Genomic DNA, 19,145 nt, shown 5'->3' on the forward strand with positions numbered 1-19,145 from the left:
AATAACACCAAGGTTGCTGGTTCGATCCCCGCATGGGCCACTGTGAGCTGCGCCCTCCTTGAAAAAAAAAAAAGAAGAAGAATCCACTCAGCACAGAGAACGGGTCATAGTCAGGCCTTGCACATGCTGGCAGGGCCAGGAGCCGGGAAGGTCAAGGGGCAGGGCTGGGATGGGGCCCCCCTTTCCACAACGCAGCTGGGAAAGTGCCGGGAAAGTGGGTGGAGGTGGCTGAGGGCTCAGTGTGGAGAAATGAGCGTTTTCTTTCAGCATGCCCTAGAAGTTTCCATTTACAGCCTTGATTTAATTAACTTGCAGAGCTTCCGTAACTGAATCCTACTGGGAACTTACAAAGATTAGCAAACTTCATCCATCTAGAATCCTTGGCAGATGAGCCAGCCACTCTGGAAAACCAACATTTGGATGAAAATATTTGAAATATAAGATGACTTATTTATTTATTTTTTTTAAGATTTTATTGGGGAAGGGGAACAGGACTTTATTGGGGAACAGTGTGTACTTCCAGGCCTTTTTTCAAGTCAAGTTGTTGTCCTTTCGATCTTAGTTGTGGAGGGTGCTGTTCAGCTTCAAGTTGTTGTCCTTTCAGTCTTAGTTGTGGAGGACGCAGCTCAGCTCCAGGTCCAGTTGCCGTTGTTAGTTGCAGGGGGCGCTGCCCACCATCCCTTGTGGGACTTGAGGAATTGAACGGACAACTTTGTGGTTGAGAGCCCACTGGCCCATGTGGGAATCAAACCGGCAGCCTTCGGAGTTAGGAGCATGGAGCTCTAACCGCCTGAGCCACCGGGCTGGCCCCCCCCCCTTTTTTTTTTTTTTTAAAGAGTTTATTGGGGAAGGGGTACAGGACTTTATTGGGGAACAGTGTGTACTTCCAGGCCTTTTTTCAAGTCAAGTTGTTGTCCTTTCAGTCTTAGTTGTGGAGGGCGCAGCTCAGCTCCAGGTCCAGTTGCCGTTTCTAGTTGCAGGGGGTGCAGCCCATCATCCCTTGTGGGACTCGAGGAGTTGAACTGGCAACCTTGTGGTTGAGAGCCCACTGGCCCATGTGGGAATCGAACCGGCAGTCTTTGGCGTTAGGAGCACGGAGCTCCAACCACCTGAGCCACCGGGCCGGCCCCAAGATGACTTATTTTTTTTAAATGTGCTTGTTTTGGAAATTATGAAGCATATAAAAGTAGAGAGAAGAATATAATGAACGCCCATGTCCCTACCATCCTACTTGAACAGTTATCAACTCAAGGCCAGGGCTGTGCTGCCAAGTCTGGGGGTTTGGAACAGATGCGAGACATTATAGCAATTACTCCAGAGCTTTAACACGTTTCTCCAAAAGACACAAGACTTGTTAGAAATATAATCACAATACATTATTACACTAAAAATTTTAATAATAATTCCTTAATTTAATGAGACATCCATTGTTTAAATTTCCCCAATTGTTTCACTTTTTCCCACAGTTGGTTAAAATTAAGCTCCAAACAAGGCTCACACACTGCATTTGTTTGCTCTCTTTCCATTTTCCATGTAGTTTATTTGTTGAGGAAACCAGGCTGCTTGCAGGCATGCGCCTTTGGGAACATGGCAGAGAGCTGAGCATTACAGGGGAGAGAGCAGGACCGGGAGGACGGCGCGGGGGTGGCCCTACTGCCAGGACACTGTTCTGCAGGACAAAGGCAGGGTGTGGAGGCCTGTCCCGAGCCCAGAGGAGAGGCCAGGGTGATTGAAGGATAGCCTGTCCCTGTGATCCCTGAGGCTGCTTAGCTGCTGGAGCTGAGGGAAGGTGGAATGGTGGCCTGAACTCAGGAGGAGTGTGGGGAGAGCTCAGGTGGGACAAGTGTCAGGGGTCATGGATTCAGCTGGTCAGGCTAGAGGCAAGGGAGGGGCGTGGCCTGAGGTCAGTCCTGGAAGGAACAGGATGTCTGTGTGAGGAAGGAGGGAGAAGTCAGAGCCAGAAACCAACTCCTAGCCGGTCCCCCGCTCCTCCCCACCTGGCCCTTCCCCGGAGCCCCTCCCTGGCCACCCAGCTAGGATCCACCCTGGGCAGGGACATTAGATCCTTTCACAATGCCTGTGGTTTGTGGCCCTACTCCCTTGCTCTGCCTTCTCCTCCTGCTCCTGGCCCCCGACAGCCCTGACGGGGGCCGTCTTCCTCAGCGAAGATTTGAGTACAAGCTCAGCTTCAAAGGACCAAGGCTGGCATTGCCTGGGGCTGGAATGCCCTTCTGGAGCCATCATGGAGGTGAGGGGTAGGATGGGGACCGCGCATGCCCAGGGTTCCTCAGAGTGCTGGAGCAGCTGACCACTCAGGGTGGCTGTGACTTGGTGGGGGGTGGGCCTTCCAGTTCCAGCCTCTGCCGAAGATGGGTCCAGGCCTGGGGCAGGCAGTGCCGGGGGCCCAGGATCCCTCTGAGGCTCGTCTCCTGTTCCACACACCACACCCAGCCCTATCCACCAGCTGCGGTTTCTCCTCTCTGCCTTAAGGCTTCTCTCTTCTCTTCTGCCTCTCCTCAGAGGATGCTTTCACCCCCCATCCCTGCCTCTTGGACCTGTGAACACACACACACACACGGGCTCACATGCTGAGTGCCAGACACACGCACAGGGCAACCTGGGCCATCATGTCAGGCTGTGGCTATCCACGAGAAGGGGCAGGGGCGAGGGCTGCCTGGAGGGGTACCCTAGCCATGCCCTGTATGTGTGCTGGGTAGAAGAGGCACGAGAGCGTCGTAGCCCACACGTCTGTGTTCAGGGCCTTCCAAACCGGGACCTCCAAAGAGTCTGTCTTCTACCTAATCTTTTTCAAAAAGGACAGTTGAGGACTTACGAGGACCTATGCAATAGAGCAGAGCTTAAATGAAGAGTAAGCAAGAAGAATGAGGCTTGGGGTCGGGGCACGAAAGGAGTCCAGGAATGGGGCTTGTTGCCAAAACATACGCTGTGAGGCCTGCCCACCCTTCAGAGTTGGGCCATGGATCGGGTTCAGAGCCTCCTAGCAGCAAAGCCAAGATAGAAAGCAGATCCATCGTGTATTTCTGTGTCCATGAGATGGAAGTTCTGAGAAACGGAACTACTGAGACCAGAACAAATATCCCTTTAAGATGACAGGCTTTATCACGGGTCCTGGCCCAGTCCTCAGAGGCACAGGAAGTAAACAAAGGAGGGGCTGTTTCTCACAGCAGCATGCCAGGCTGCGCGTCAGCACTGGGGTGGCAGGGCCTGTACCATACTCACTGTTCTGGGCCAAATTGGGGGTGTCACAGACCATGTGGGGCAGCAGAGGCAGAGGCTCTGGATCACCCAGTGATATGTTCATTGTTCGTTCATTCTTTCATTCATTCATTCATCCATCCATCCATCCTTTTATTAGACTCCCTTCCCCGTCCCCCTTGTGGCCATCCCAGAGACACAGGGCTTAAGGCACCCACAGTCTGGGGCGAGATCCCATGAACAAGCCACATAAGGCTGAAGGCACCAGTGTAGTAGACAGTGGGTGACCCTTGCCTCCTGCCAGTCACTTCAGAGGCACTGGCGACTTCCAAGGGCCCCCAGGACTTCTGGCCTTCCAGTCTCCTAGCCTGGACCACGCCAGCCCTGACCTTTGCTGAGTAAACAGGCTGGAATAGCAGTACATGGAAAGTCCTGGCAGGGACAAGGGACTAGGCCCTGGGCCAGGTTCCAGGCTGGCAGGTTAAAGGGGTAGGGAGCCAGCTGGGGTGGGGTCTCTGATCTCCCTCCCTCTGGTTCCTGCCAAGCCTGCCTCAGTTTCTCTCCTCTCTCCTCTTCATCCCCCCACCTCCACCAGTGGTAATACACACACACACATGCACACACATGCACACACACACACGCACGCACGCACGCACACGTGCTCCATCCTTCACCCTTTCCTCCCAGTCCTGCAGGCTAGTTCCACCTTCGCTTTCACACTTTCCTCACTTTGGAGTGCCCTCTAGCCCCCGGACCAGGAAGCCTCCAGCCTCATTTTGGAACACTGGAGCCCTCCAGTGGTTATTCTCTCTAATGCGCTCCTGTGTGCTGTGTCTCAGGCATGTCCTTTTCCCTCAGGGCCTCAGTTTCCTTGTCTCAGAAAGAAAGGATTGGTCTCAAGCTCTCTCCTGGTGAAAGAAGCTTGTACTTTGGAGTTAGATAGAGCTGAGTTCCAATCCCCTTAGTTCCTTAACTTTTCTGAGCCTCCGTTTCCTCCTCTGTCAGTGGGGGTCTGGTACAAAGCAGTCTTCACAGACTTGTGAGGCCCCAGTGGGGGTGCGGGCAGGCTGCTCTTGTGTGGGTCTGGCATTTGTTGCCCTCCCCTGGCAAAGGCGCCCAGTTTTGGCGGTTCCAGTGCCCACTTCTTCAGTGGATTCCTGCATCTGACCAGCTGGCCTGGTATTTAATGGCAGGCCTTAATATTACCTGCTTCCTCCTCCCACGGCCAAGCCAGGCCAATGAGGGAGAATGATGGGGCAAAGGGGAAGGTGGGGTGCAGGCCCTGAGCTGCCTGGTCCACAGACGCCATCCTGGGCCTGGAGGAAGTGCGGTTGGCCCCATCCATGCCGAACCGAAGTGGCGCCGTGTGGAGCAGGGCCCCTGTCCTCTTCTCTGGCTGGGAGGTGGAGATGAAGATGAGGGTGACTGGTCTGGGGCGCCGGGGAGCCCAGGGCGTGGTGAGTGGCCTCTGCCAAGGCCTGGCACAGGGGGTGCAGCAGGGTGGTGAGCCCGGGTCCCAGTGTCCTGCAGAGGAGCTGAGTAGCTGAGGCCCCGCAGGCTGTGTGGTACACCCAGGGCAGGGGTGAAGTCGGCTCTGTCCTGGGGGGTCTGGCCTCGGGGGACGGCGTTGGGATCCTCTTTGACTCCTCAGCCCAAGATGCCCAGGTGAGCAGTGGTCTCCTCCCCACACCGTCACCCTCAGCCTCCTTCCCGCCTGCACCCTCACGCCTCTCCCTGCCCACGCTCAGGCTGCCTGTCCCCTCCCATGTAGAGCAGCCCTGCCATCCGTGTGCTGGCCAGTGACGGGCACACCCACTCCGAGCTGCTTCGGTAAGGCCCGTCAGACCGACACCTACCCCCATGCCTGCACTGTACCACACTACCCACTCGCATGCCCGCCCGCGCCGCTGACAGGAAGCCCACCCCTCTTAGGGCTGCGCCCTCCCTGCCGCCCTGGGCTCCCTCCCACTCAGTCCCGGCTGCACCTCCTCTGGGCCCAGGACCAGAGCTTGCTTGCTCTTCCTGGGAACTGCCCCACTGACTCCCCCATTCATTCAGCCCAAGAGCCTCAAATTAGTGGGCGTAATCAAGTGACGCAGGTGGAGCCCATGCTGGGTGTTTGCACACACATCATCTCATCTGTTCCCCAACACTCTTGAGAAATGGGGATTATTAGTCTCCAATGCCAGGGGAAGACATGGAGGCCCAGAGAGGTGAAGTGACTTGCCTGAGGTTACACAGCTGTGTACAGAGCTGAAATCTGAGGCCAGAATTGCCTGTGAAGGGGCCATGTCCTTCCCTGTGCCAGCTGCCTGCCTGCCAGCGCCCTTCGCTTTCTCCCAGATGACGTGGCTTCCCGCCCTCTGCAGCCTGGCTGCCTCCTCAGTAGCTAGCCAGTCCATCAGTGTCTCAGCAAACAACTTAGCTCGTAACAATGAGCATAATTGCTAACAGTACGGGGTGGAGCTTGCCGTGTGCGTGGCAGCACCAAGCGCTTAGATTCATGGTCTCAGTTACTCTCATAACAACGTTATGACGTGCTTTCAATTATTGTCCTCACGTTAAAGATGGGGGTGGAAGTTTGGAAGCTGAGGTAACGCCCAAGGTCACAGCTAGGAGGCACATGCAGGTGGCTGCTGGGAGCTGCCTTCTCCATGCTCGGTGCCATCTCCCTCTGAGTTGAATGGGGCAGTGGCAGGCGCTGTGGCAGGCAGTGTGAGGAGTGTCTGTGTCCATGTGCCCAGAGAAACTAAGGAACTTTCGGCTCAGCACCTTTCTCCTAACACCCCAGAGCCTGCTGCTCTGTCCTGCTAGGACGCATCTCGTGCTGTCGGCCTGAGTCTGTCCTATTGCAGTCCAAGCTTGGCAGCGGGACAGGAAAGAGAGGCCTTACTCAGAGGCGCAGGGGAACTTGGAGTTTAAGGGCACAGGAACGAGGGTGGGGCAGTGGGAGAAGGTGGTAGGCCTGAGGATTGAGGGCTGGAATCCTACCGCAGGTCCAGGCTCTGTCCCCCTAGGGAAGAAGAGGCACGGAGAGGCCCTTGGCTCCTTCTGTAAACCCCAAGTCCCCGACTCCTCCAGGCACGGCCTGTTCTCCTGCCCCTCTCTCTTTTGCTAAGCTAGACACAGGGACATGTCCCACAGCAGTCACCCAGTTGGGGGATATGGCGCTGCAGGTCTGGGCAGAACGGCTTCTGGGACTGCCCCACTGGCCAGGCCTTGGGTCCTGTGTGGCCTGGCTGGATTCCAAGTCCCCACAGGGAGGGAGCCAGTCGGGTGCTGGGCTCTTGCTACCGGGACTTCCGGAACCGGCCCTATCCCTTCAGAGTGCGGATCACCTACTGGGGACAGAGGCTGCACGTGAGTGAGCACTCCTGCTTTTGTGGGTCCTCCTGGGGTGGTGTGCAGATTGCAGGCTCGAGCTGAGAAAAGCTGTGTGATCTGTGGCCCACGACCCCAACAGACTCCGGCCTGTGCCAGCACACAGGGTCCCTGGCACACATGGGGAACATATACACTGGTCCTCCTCCCTACAGACTCTTGACTGGCCCAGAGCACATACGTGTGAGGCGAGCATGACACCAGGTGTGCCATGCTCTCCATGACATTCTGCCACCAAGCCCTGTGACTGCCTGACCCCCTTTAGGGCCAGGGCAGCCAGAGAGTCAAAACCCCTGCTGGGCACAGGGGAGAAGGGGGGCTCCATCTGCAAGGGGCTCGCTCCCCTGTGCCCTTCAGGTGTCCTTGAACAGCGGCCTCACGCCCAACGACCCAGATGAGGTGTGCGTCGAGGTGGGGCCCCTGCTTTTGGCCCCTGGAGGTTTCTTTGGGGTCACAGCAGCCACCAGCACGCTGGCAGGTAAGGGCCTTCGGACAGGTAAGAGCAGAGGAATGGTGCCTAATGAATCATCCTGGGCACACTTTCTAAGGATCACTGGGTTTGGGGACAGCCACTTCCTCACCATGTGACCTGGGCAAGTCACGAGTTTTCTCCTATCTGCCTTGCAGAGTTGTTGAAAGTCTCAACTACGGTAAAACACAAGAAGTTTTGGGCCCATAAGTGCCCCTGGCTGGGAGCTGTGGGACAAGTGGCAGAGGGGCAGCCATGCAGGACATTTAGGGAAACGGGGCAAAGCAGAGTCCATGGAGGGACCCACGGCTGGAAAGTGAGGTGCAATCAGAGAGAAGGCATCCATGAATACCGAGACTTTGGTCTTTAGACTGGGCGCTGGGGAGCCATGGAAGGTTTCTGAGGAGGAGAGTGACATGGTCAGAGCCATGCTGAGGAGATGGCCACCACAGAGTGGCTTTTGCCAGTAGCAGCCATGCTCGGCCGGCCTGAGCCTGGTGGTGACACTCAGTCTGCTTCCATGGCTCTAGCTCAGGACTGTCCAATTTTCATACTCACTGGGGGCGCACCTCTGGCTGGATGGGGGGGTCACAGCCCACCCCTCTGCTTGTCTGGCCCTCACACCTTTCCTATGAAATAAACAAGATAAGCATCAGAGTTGCCCAAGGTCACCCAGCTCTTTCCTGCCTGGAATAGATTGGAGCCTGGGGGTGGGTGAGGGCTGAGTGAGTGAGCCGGCTGCTGGGGTGGCAGGTCCTACCTTCCCTCTCTAACCCCCTTTCCAGATGACCATGATGTCCTGTCCTTCCTGACATACAGTCTGAGGGAGCCGGGTCCAGAGGTGATGTCAGCCCTGGGCCCGCCTTAGGGGGAAGGCTGGGGAGAGGCCCCACTCCCCCAGCCCAGGGACCCCTCCCCCAGATGCTTCTGCTCATGTCATGGTGCCTTCAGACCTGCCATTCCAGCCATTATCTCTACCTTCTCTCTGAGCTCTGCTCAGGCCAGGCCTTGTGCTGGGCCGTGCTGGGGGCAAAGGGGACCCAGAGCCAGGGCTTGTCCTCGAGGACCTCCCGGGCTGGCTGGGGACCGTGGGCATACAGACAAGGGGTCCTAACCAGTCAGGACAGCAGACAAGCTGGAAGGAACAGAGGCGGTTAGCTGAGAGTACGAGGGTGTGGACAAAGGCCTGAGGCCTGAGAGAGCTGCTGGGGTCTAGGCCCCAGTGGGACGGAAGGGTGTGGGGACTGGCAGTGGAGCAAGGCTCAGAGGCCCAGAAACACAGGGTCTGGCGGCTGAGCTGAGGGGGAACCAGGGCTCTTCTTTGGCTGGGGTGAACGTTTGGCCAGGGAGAGGCACTGGGCTTGTGGGGGGGCCCTGTGTGACCCTCTCACCCCTGGATCTCTCACAGGTTTCAGGCCCTAGTTTTTGTCTTCCTCCTCCAGGCTGCCCCACAGCCCTTCCTGGAGAAGGAGCAGCTCCGCCTGGCGAGCCAGCTGGAAGGAATGCGGGCAAAGCTGGGTCTGGGCACCCAGGAGGACATGATTCCAAAGCTGAGCTCCAAAGACCAGGAAGAGGGTAGGGGCCCAGGGAGCAGGCAGGTGGGGCAGGGGCCCACTGGAGTATCACAGGACCCTCTTCCCTTCGATTCAGGCATTCTTTAACCGATGGGGAGGTAGAAGCCATATCTAAGCCCCTGCTCTGTCCTCTCCCCACCCCGCCACCTAAACACGTCTTTCCAGGGGACACTCTTAGAGGCAGAAGCCATGGCTTTCTGGACCCCTCTCCAAGAAGCCCCCAATAGACAGGATCTGTTGCCCCACCTCCGCTGGCTGGTTGGCCCAGCTTTGCCCCAACCCCTAGGGGAAAGGATCCCTGATCTGGAGGAGACACTGGGCAGACACAGCCAGATCCTGCAGGCGCTCCAAGGTCTCTCCGAGCAGCTGGCCCAGGCTGAGAGGCAATGGAAGAAGCAGCTGGGGTCCCCAGGCAAGGCTGGGCCTGAGGGTACCTGGGTGAGTGGCCTCTCAAACATCCATGCAGGCCTGGAGAGGCTGAGCTCCCTAGGCATGGGGTCCCATGGCACCAGTGGGCTCCCTGTGCTCAGAAAGGGGAGCAAGCACTATACTTGGGAACTACTGTCCCCCAAGGTCTGGAGGGAAAGGAAGGCAGGGGTGAAATGCTGCAGGTCACAGGATGTGTTGGACCTGCCGGACAGGAAGGTGTTCAGGAAGCTAGGTCTGCCCAAGGAGCCACCCCGCTGTGCTGGGAGAGGAGACGCCAGGTATTTGGACATGGGTCTGTAGACAAGTGACAAAAATAGACTGGGTGCATGTAGCTCCACATGTGACTTGATTTCCATACGGCTTGTTAATGCTCAGATGCACCAGAATCGTCATTTCCTCTCCACTGCCATCCTGGCTTCTTCCCAGGGAGTCGGGCCCCACAGCACGCCCAGCCTGGGGCCTGAGAGTCGAATTCAGTCACCATGTTAGATGCCGGGCAGAGGAGGCCAGCGGCTCTTGTGCACTTCGCTGGGCTCTGGCAGCTCGACGTTTGAATCTTGTTTCCTAAGGTCAGAGCAGCTGAGGCTGGGCTGCTGCAGTGGGGAGGAGAGCAGGCACGTCACACTCCAAGGCGAGGCCCCTCTGACCCTCCTTCCAGGCCCAGGACTCCTCCTGCCACATTCTATTCACCCCAGAGAGGGACGGCCCCCTCTCCAGGTCTCAGCAAGACTGGGGCCCACTCACTGGGAGATGATGGGCACTGTGCCCTGGGGAAGGGGGGCGGAGGGGACTGGACCGCGTCCGTGCCTCCTTCAGGAGCAGAAACACTTCTAGAAAGTGAGGGCCTCTGAGAAAGCCCAGGAATGGCCACTGTGGTGGGGAAACCTCCCTCAAGGAGAGGGGTTTGAGAGGAGGGGGAATCCAGAAGCTGAGATGGACAGGGGTCAGATAAGCGCCATGTCCATAATGAGGAAGGCCAGGCCATCTGGTAAGTAAGGCTTCTAGAAGGAAGAGGGCTGCAGTTCCCTGGGAAGGAGGTCTCTGAGAAGACAGGCCAAAGCCTAGGCCCTAGAGAAGACGCTGGCTTGGGGGTGGCCAGTTAGCTCAGCTGGTTAGAGCGCGGTGCTGATAACACCAAGGTTGCCGGTTCGATCCCCACATGAGCCACTGTGAGCTGTGCCCTCCTCAAAAAGAAAAAAGAGTCCGGCTTTCTTGCAGGACTCTGCCAAGGTGAGCAGCCTGCTCTGTGCACAGCAGACTCTGCTCCAGGACCTGAAAGAGATGAGGTAGGGCACAGGGTGAGACGGGGTCATGGAAGGGAGGGGAAGAAAAGGCCCTCCTCCACCAACTTGCTTCTCTGCCTGGAGTTCCTCTGTTAGACCTCGATTACTTTCATCCTTTCCTGAGCACCCAGCACAAAGCCTGGCACATGGGGGTGGTTAGGTTTATTGAGTTGACCTGAATTTAATTGTTTAAATTCAATTAAGGTTAACGTTTTGAAAGTCCTAGTTTAAAAGCAACTGTCCCTGGAGGGCCCCCACCCAACATTCCCACCCCAGGGAGGGTTAGTAAATCTGAGCCTTTCTCAGGAACAGCTCCTAGAAGGAGAGGACATTTTGAGGGGGTTCTTGGAGGGAGCACAGCCAAGATCAGGCCTAGCGGTGGTAGGGGGTCCCTGACTTCCTTTTGCCCCCAGCATAGAGCCCTGGGGGCGGGGGGTCATCTCGATGGGGGGAAGTAGGAGGCCTCAGGCTAGATGTTGTGGCTGGGGGTGGGAAGGTGGGATGAGGGGGGAGAGCTAAATCCCCTGAAGGCTGGGGATGGAAGGCAGAGCCCAGGGAGCCTGGGGCTTTAGGGACACCCCTCTCTGAGCTAAAGCTGTCTCAGAGTCAAGAAAGAAGGTCTGGGGTAAGAATAGCCCCCAAGAGGTTCTCCATGGATGGTGACTGTTGTCCACCCAGGTGCTACCGCCGGGGATGGTGAGAAACAGTTAAAGGGTTTGAGAACGATCAGAAGGGCTGATGAGTCCTCTCCCTTGGTTTCCGTTCCCCACTAGGGATACGGCTGCTCACATGGCCTCAAGAGCCCACGTCCTCTACCTGCCTGTGGGCATCGAGCACCATTTCTCAGAGCTGGCCCAGATCCTGAGCCTCCTGCAGAAGGACCTGCGAGGCCTGGGGGTGAGGTGGAAGGACGGCGCACCATGGGGCTCAGCCCCCTTCTCCCAACACTTCTGCAGCCCCAGGCCCTCCCGCCTTGGGACCCCTGACAGGAACACCTGTCTGTACCTGTGTGTATGCACACGTGCATACAGGGACACAGCTCTCATCTTCTCTCTGCTCTCCAGAGAGTCCCGCAGACTCCCAGTGCCAGCAGGGCCCTGGAGACCACTTGGTCACTCCCTGAATGACTAGAAGAGAAACGGGAATGGGCTGTGACCAAGATCTCTCAGGGCAGCCTGCTCTCCCCACACCCCTGCCCCGTCTTGTTCTTCCCTTGCCTTCACCATTTTGTTCTTTCCCTTGCCTTCACTGTTTTTTGTTCTGTTTCTCCTTCTCGCCTCAAGAACCTTCAGCCCCCTGGTGATCCCGGGCCCCAGGCCTTCCCAGCTATTCCCCCAGATGGAGCCGTGGGTGCTGGGAGGGGCTCTCCAAGTCCCCTGGATGAGAACCAGGGTGCCCCAAGCCTGGGAGAGGGAAACAGAGCCCACAGTGGCCCAGATTCCAGGTCCCCTCCCCCCTTCTGGGCAAGAAGCTGATCCAGGAACTTAGAACTTTCCCTTTTAGAAAGTGGCAGCCAAGGACACCCGCCCACCTGGCCAGCCCCCAGGGGCCTTCTCATGTCTGCAGCCCTACATCTTCCTGGTCTTCCTTTTCATCCAGACTGTGGGCTTCTTCTGCTATATGCACTTCAGGTGGGCCTTCCCACAGGCAGGACGTTCTACACCTACCTGGCTCGGTTCTGGGACATAGCCATTTGATTTGAGAGAGAGGGCACTGAGGCCCAGGACCTGCCTGGTCCCCCAGCTGGCAATGAGCAGTGCCCAGAGTAGGACCCATCTTTTTTAATAGGCAACTCAGCCGTTGGTCCTAGCTGAGTCTTGCCTTCACAGAACTCACTCTCGAGTGTGAGAAACTGACAAGTACCTAATAGTCACACCCTATATGGTCAGTGCCAGGGTGGCAGGAAGCTCAGGGTCTATAAGAATACAGGAAAAAGCACTGGCCCCAGCTTGGGCAGGTCATGGAATCGACCTGGAAGGGACATTTGATAGGGGTCATCAAGGCATCTAGTTTTCCAACCTGACAAGATAAGCAAAGGCATAAATGCAGAGGGAAGAGCATGAGAAAAGGCATGGAAGCATGAAAGAAACACAATGTGTTGAAGAAAAAGTGGCAAGTTCAATACTGTCAGAGCAAAGGGTGGGACCACTTTGTGAAAATGGGCAAAGAGAATCACAGAGGTTGGGAAGAGGTCACTTTCTGCTCGGTGGGTGTTTGTTGAATGAGTGACACACTTAGAGATCTAGGGTGTGCTAAAGAGCTCAGAAATGGGGGCTGACAGTTCTTGTGATGGAATTTCAAGACAAGGAGAAGCAATGTGGGCCCGGTGGTCCTGGAGGAGCAGCGAAGTGTGTTGAGCTTTGAAAGCAGAGTAGGAAAGGGACGACCTCCAGTGAGAACAGCAAAGGTACGAGGTGGAATGATGACAGGCGCATGTTTAAACATAGGAGTACAATGGTGGCCGTAAGGCTGGAGCCACCTGGATTAGACCTTGAATGCCAGGGGGAAAGTGTGGTGCTGATGGGGCAGGCCAAGGGAGCCGTAGAAGACCCCAGAGCAAGGGAGGCTGTGCAGTGCGTGGAGGAAGTGTAGGGAGCCTGGTCTCAAAATCCCAGAGAAGCAGAGGCCCACATAACCGTCTTCTCCTCTCCCTGGCAGCAAGCAAGAGCTGGACAAGAGCCTTCAGGACTATTTGCGCACAGGCAGCCTTCCCCTGAGCCCTGCGCCATGCACCCCTAGGGCCCTGCGGGGTCTGAGGAGGCAGCCCCTCTCCCCTAGCATGCATGCATGACCTACCTCGAAGCCCTGAAGGAGTGTCTACTTTTCGTCATTGGGAAGTGGATGGTGTCTGGGGGGTGGAGGGCTAGGCCAGTATCCTCTCCCTCTGGGTGCCCAGCTCCTACCTCAGCTTTGGGGGAGCTCCAACCTTATTAAAGTGATTTCCCTCTCCGCATGCTTTGATATGCTTATTTACCTTCCAAGATTGCCTGGATCTCTTTGCAGGTTTTTACCTCTTCTGGACAGGTTGCTGGGAGTGGGCTTCAAGCATGCAAGGAGGCCAAAGGGTGGCGTGACCGCCAAAAGATGCAATATGTCACAGATCTTGAGCCCTGGACTATGGAGGGAGAAGGAGTCCCACTGTATAATTCTGTTCCAAAATTCACCAGAACAAGGAGGGGTGTCTCCAGGTACCCTGTCCTGCTCAGCCCAGCCAGCATCACCATTAACCACTCTCTCCCCACTCCCTTCAGCTGCAGGGCAGGCAGGATTGAGAACTCGGAGGCAACCCAGGGAGCCATAATTGGGATTCCGCCCCTCCCCCGCTGTGGTCTCCCTCCCTTTTCTAGCATCAAGCTCTTTTCACAGCTGCTGGGACAGCAGGTTGGAGAGAAGGATGGGGTAGGGCCTAGGGCTGGGTCTTTGCCCCTCGCTGCTACTCTCAACTGCTAGCTGAAATCCTGGCTTCCAGGGTGCGTATCAGCGCAGCCCATTCCACTCCGGAGCGACCCCACCCCCTCAGGCCCTAAGCCGCTGTCAGCAGTGCCCGGCAGAGCTTGGCGTTGAAGGAGGCACGTGGGGGAGGCGGGAGTGCGGAGCCGGCACGTGGTACAGCCTCCTCAGCCCCGTGAATGCCCCCCGCCCCCGATGAGGAGGGATTTAGGAGGTGGGGCGGGCCCGGGCAGGGGCGGACAGCGGGCGCCGCAGAGCGTGGGGAGCTGGCCCGCGGCGGGAGCTGTCCGCGACTCCTAGTGCTGAAGTAGGCGCGGACGTGCCTAGTGCCCGGCGCGTAGTAATCGGCTCCCGGTGCCCGGGCCAGTGAAGACCATGGCGTTCATGGTGAAGACCATGGTGGGCAGCCAGCTGAAGAACCTCACTGGGAGCCTGGGGGGCGGCGAGGACAAGGGGAACGGGGACAAGTCGGCGGCTGAAGCGCAGGGCATGAGCCGAGAGGAGTACGAGGAATATCAGAAGCAACTGGTGGAAGAGAAGTGAGTGGGAACCCTTCCCGGCTCCAACGACCCCTTCCCCCACCCCAACCCCCTCTCCCCTCCCCCCCTCCGCCGCCTGGCCCACCCCTCGGGCAGCCTCAGACCTCAAGCCTCTCCCCTACTTTTCTAGACTCTGTAAGAGACTGGAATGTGCCCTCTAGGCTGCCCCCAGTGCCACTCCACCTCAAACCCAGGACGCCCGGCCAGCTTCGCTTTGGGGCCCAGAGGAAGTGGGGGCAGGGGCTATAGGGACGTGGGACGGGGTGGGGGCACATGCATTTCTGACTGAAACAAGTAATCCTTTAATCCGATCTGGTCCCAGCGTCTGGAGCTCCTCTGAGCCTGAGGCTCTGAGAAAAGCTGGTACAGCTGAGGGGGCTCAAAGTCACGGAGACAGACCCTGAGATCAATGCACTGGTAGCTATTGAAGCCACTTGTGTGCTGACAATGCTGGGACAGATGGGCACCTGGAGTGGAGTTAGGAGCTGGACGCCAGAGCTGCTTGGGTCAGATCTTGGCTTTGCTTCTTTTCAACTTGATGAATTAGGCAAGTTTCTTAAGCTTTCCTGTGCCTCGGTTTCCTCATCTGTCCAAATGGGGATGTAATCATAAAACATGCTTTATATGTTTATGTAGATTAAATTAATGCATATAAACTGCTTAGCACAGTGCCTGACACAGAGTAAATCATTAAATGTTAGCTATTATTATTTCACTTTATCCTGATAACAGTTTTGTGAATTGCAAAATCTTATATCCATTTTACAAAAGAGGAAAATGGTATGTGACTTACCCAAAGACATACCAAAAGTGGTAGTCTGTTTCAAATACATCCCCCACTCAACACAACCTGTCAGGAGGGAAAAGACAGACCGAGTTTGAAGCCAAGAGGGACATATATTAGGGTCCGCAGGGGGAGCGACAGTATGACCCACCCCTACCCCCCCCCCCCCCGGCCCCGCCCCCCATAGCTCCACCCAGAGAGGCAGGTGCGGAGATGAGAAAGGGCCCTGTGATGAGGGAGAGGCCACAGGCTAACCCACCAGGTCGGAGCACCCTCCTGACACAGGCTGGCGGGGCGGGAGCAGTGCAGTCACTGTCCTGACAAGGAGACCCTCCTGCCCATCCCTTCAGTCCTGGCAATGACTCTGCACCCGGTGCCCCCGCAGGATGGAGCGGGACGCACAGTTCACACAGAGAAAGGCAGAGCGCGCCACGCTGCGGAGCCACTTCCGAGACAAATACCAGCTGCCCAAGGTAAGCTTAGGAGTCGGGGCTGCAAGGCGCATCTGGGACCCTGAGCTCCCAGCTCTGGACTCCTTTGCGTGACTTTCAGCTCCTAAGATTCTTGGAGAGCTTGGTTAGATCCTTCGTTCTCTCACTCCTTCATTCATTCACGGTTAACTGGAGCCGGCCCAGGACCACCGCTTGGCATTGAGGGGTAGCCCAGTCCTCCGTTTCTGGAGCCAGTCCGGGCCCCTCTGTCCTCCAACCCATACTCCACAACAGGAGTCAGGCCTGGCAGATGAAGAGTTGGAAGGCAGCAGATTTTACCTCGGGGGTGAGTGCGCTTGGGGCTTCTGAACACCCCTGGAGGGTAGGGTGGGGGAGAAGGCAGCACCCTCTGTGTGCCAGGTGCACTTGATCTTCGCACCCTTACCTAACCCCTCAGTAATTCTGCCAGCTAGTTTTCACCCACATCTACAGATAAGGAAGCTGAGGGGCTTGGCTAAGGTCCTCCAGCTGGTGAGTGATAGAGCTCAAGCTGTGACTGCTGAGCCTGTGCTTCTCCAGGACCCTGACCGCCTTCAGGGAGTGGGTCTGTCTGCAGAGAGCCAAGTGCCCCCTCGGTTGTCCAGGCAGCCAGGAAGATGTCTTCTCCCTGCACTGTAGCCCCTGGCGGTCTGGACATGTACTCCGTCTTTTGCCTGAGGAGAGACCTGAGGCCAAGCCACTCCCAGCGCCCAGACTATGCTCACCTCTGAGGAGAAACAGAAATACAACACTATCGCTGTTGCACAGCAGCCTTGATCTTCCACTTGAATTCACAGACCAGACATGTGAACCTCACATTCACTCATTCAACCAACGTTGCTGGGACCTGTGGCTGCCTCTGACTCCCCACAGGGAACCAACCCGTCCTTTGGAAGTCTCTCAAAGGGAGAACTGGTCCAGACAGCCTGCTTTTCTGGGAAGTGGCTGAGTTAAACCCAGCTAGGAATAGAGTCATTCCTCAGATGCTTTCATTAAGCACATAAGAGACTCCTGCCATCGCGGAACTCTGATTCCAGTAGGAGACGGAAGACGTGGCTGTAACTGAGAAGGACAGAAAGTGGAAAGCCCCAGGGCCCCCAAAGGGATACAGAAGTGCGAGGCCCATTAGGAGGTGCCTTGCAGAGAGAGCACAGATATTGGAATCAGTGACAGAGGTTTACATGTAGCTCTCCCACTTCCTAGTTGTATGGCCTCGGGCAAGTTACTTAAATTATCTGAGTCTCAATTTCCTTATTTGTAAAATGGAGAAAACAACCTCCCAGGATCATTATGAGAATTGAAACACCCAGCTCAGTGTCAGCCCTGTAACAGGGCTGTGAGGGACGGTGCCCATCACTATTATTGGCACCGTCCTTCAGCGTGTCAACCATAGTCTTCTTACCAAATAGTTACCTACTTATGTATGTCTCACTGGTGGTAACAGTTTGACACCCACTAAGATCTCACCTTCTGCATCTCAGAGTGAAGTAAGGTGGTATAAAAGTGCAAGGTCTCCACGTCCAAGTGTCAAACGCGTGGTCCTGGGATGAGGGGGTGGGGGCTGAGCTCACTGGAACAAGGCGGGGCCTGGAGCCGGGTGCAGGCCTCCTCCCGGCCCCTTCCGCTCAGAATTCCCACAGCCCTCCAACCCCACCCCACCCCTCCCTTCCTGCCTTCAGAACGAGACTGACGAGAGCCAGATCCAGATGGCAGGTGGAGACATGGAACTGCCCCAGGGGCTGGCGAAGATGATTGAGGAGGACGCAGAGGAGGAGGAACAGGCCTCAGTCCTCGGGCAGCTGGCGAGCCTCCCTGGCTTAGACCTTGGCTCACTGAAGGACAAGGCCCAGGCCACCCTGGGGGAGCTCAAGCAATCCGCTGAGAAGTGCCACATCATGTGACTACTCCCCCTGGGGTTGCCCTTTGGGGTGACCAGAGGGCTGGGCCCACACTAGCGACCCTTACCCCACCAAGGCTTTGTTTCCCCAGCCTGCCTCTGGTCTCTCCCTCTCCACTGGGAGCGATGTCCCCACTCCACCTCTCAGGACTCACCCTCCCTGCTCAGCCTGGGGAAGCCTCCCAAAATTGTAGGAATAGGCCCGACCTTCTCTAGCCACGGCCCCTCATTCCTGCACACAGAGCACCCATAGAGAAACACACAGAGGGACAGAGACCTCGGCATGTGCAGAGGCATACGCCCCAGACGCATCCTGGCACACACAGACACACATGCACAGGCCAGCCCCCCGGTGCCCAGCCCCTCTAGACACCAACACTCAGATATGCTTAGAGGAGGCTTCAGGCAGACACCCCCAGCAGACAGGAGGCCTGACTTTGAGTCTCCATGTTTATTTTCATTGAAACACACTGCTCCTCATCTACAAAATGGGGGTGGATGGGGTGATTTCTGAGACTCATTCTAGCTTAGCCTCCCTGGCCCCCTGGAGTCAATCCCACCCCTTCTCTGGGCAGGGCAGCAGCTGCAGCCATAGCCTCAAGCAGAAGCCACTGTGGGCTCTGGTTCTTGGGAGCTGAGCAATGCTGTGCAAGGGACCAAGTGCCAAAGATGAAGCTGGAACAGTAGCCAGACAGCTCCCGGCGTCCTCTGGGCCCAGGGCCCAGCCAATTTCTGTTTTGTTCCTGTAGAACTCTCTCTGGATTCCATAGCTGGATCTCCTCATTCAGCTCAGTGAAAAATAAAAATTCCAAATGACCTGTCTGTCCCCCGACTTCTTACTGCTCTTCAGGAGTCTTATTCTCAGCTCCCCAACCCTGCCCTTGGGGGGTGTCCTCTACCTCCTCACACGCTGCTTCATAGGAGCACCAGCCCCTAGAAGATGGTCCAGATCTATCCTCTCAGGGCCCTGGACAAGCACCAGGTCCAGCCTGGGGCCGGATGAAACACATCTGGGCTTTGAGGAGGATGGACGGGCAGGGCCTCTGGGGCGTGAGCTGAGACCACAGGCGGGGCTACCACTCAACCACAGCTGTCTCTCGTACCTGTGCCAACGTCCCCTCCTCACCTTGGAGATGGAAGGTGTGACAAAAAGAAGACAGGCAGTTGTGTTCTAGCCCTGGCACTGCTGTGTGACTTTGAGCAGATCCCTTTCTTCCTGTGAGCCTGTTTTCACCCCTGTGAAATAAAGAGGCCCTCCCCGTCAAAACACAGTGATGCATGTTTCAAAGGTGACCATTTACTTGTAAAGCCCTTGGCCCAGGATAGGCCATATCAATAAATGGTAACTCATTCTTTAAAAAAACTGAAGGACCCGAATCTCATCCTGCTCACCTGTGGGCGTCCAGGGAACCACCAGGAGCCTTCACAAGCAGGTTTCCCAGGGTCTGAGCAGGAACCAGGTGCTACAGGCCAGCGCCACACCCCACCCAGCACCGCCTTGTTGGGAAGCCAGCCAAGATTTACAGGTGGAAAGGCCATCTGAGGGTTTGGTTTCAAGGGCAAAGTTTCCATTAGGCTCTTTTATAAAATAAGAACAAATGTGCAATAGGTGATGTGTGAAGGGTCAGGCAGAAGAGAGAAGAGAAAGAGAGG

The 19,145-nt window shown here is 56.6% G+C and overlaps 2 protein-coding genes across 4 annotated transcripts; both read left to right on the plus strand.

Moving 5' to 3' along the window:
- Positions 1-1,955: 1,955 nt before the first annotated feature.
- Positions 1,956-13,245, plus strand: LMAN1L (lectin, mannose binding 1 like). Of its 3 annotated transcripts, none has more exons than XM_033107129.1 (13): positions 1,956-2,248; positions 4,519-4,673; positions 4,774-4,881; positions 4,988-5,046; positions 6,477-6,576; positions 6,955-7,075; positions 7,852-7,907; positions 8,509-8,641; positions 8,927-9,078; positions 10,288-10,355; positions 11,126-11,249; positions 11,856-11,983; positions 13,011-13,245. In XM_033107129.1, exons 1-13 carry the CDS (start codon positions 2,074-2,076, stop codon positions 13,141-13,143), a joined length of 1,512 nt encoding a protein of 503 aa, XP_032963020.1. In that variant the 5' UTR covers positions 1,956-2,073; the 3' UTR covers positions 13,144-13,245. The 3 variants fall into 3 exon arrangements, with proteins under 3 accessions (XP_032963020.1, XP_032963021.1, XP_032963022.1); XM_033107130.1 differs by having other exon boundaries at positions 6,543-6,576; XM_033107131.1 differs by lacking the exon at positions 10,288-10,355 and having other exon boundaries at positions 13,011-13,191.
- Positions 13,246-14,073: 828 nt separating this feature from the next.
- CPLX3 (complexin 3) lies at positions 14,074-18,722 on the plus strand. Its single transcript, XM_033108741.1, has 3 exons — positions 14,074-14,341; positions 15,511-15,598; positions 17,275-18,722. Exons 1-3 carry the CDS (start codon positions 14,178-14,180, stop codon positions 17,494-17,496), a joined length of 474 nt encoding a protein of 157 aa, XP_032964632.1. The 5' UTR covers positions 14,074-14,177; the 3' UTR covers positions 17,497-18,722.
- The last annotated feature ends 423 nt before the right edge of the window (positions 18,723-19,145 follow it).

The sequence above is a fragment of the Rhinolophus ferrumequinum genome, chromosome 6 (genome assembly GCF_004115265.2).
Source record: "Rhinolophus ferrumequinum isolate MPI-CBG mRhiFer1 chromosome 6, mRhiFer1_v1.p, whole genome shotgun sequence".
NCBI lineage: Eukaryota > Metazoa > Chordata > Mammalia > Chiroptera > Rhinolophidae > Rhinolophus > Rhinolophus ferrumequinum.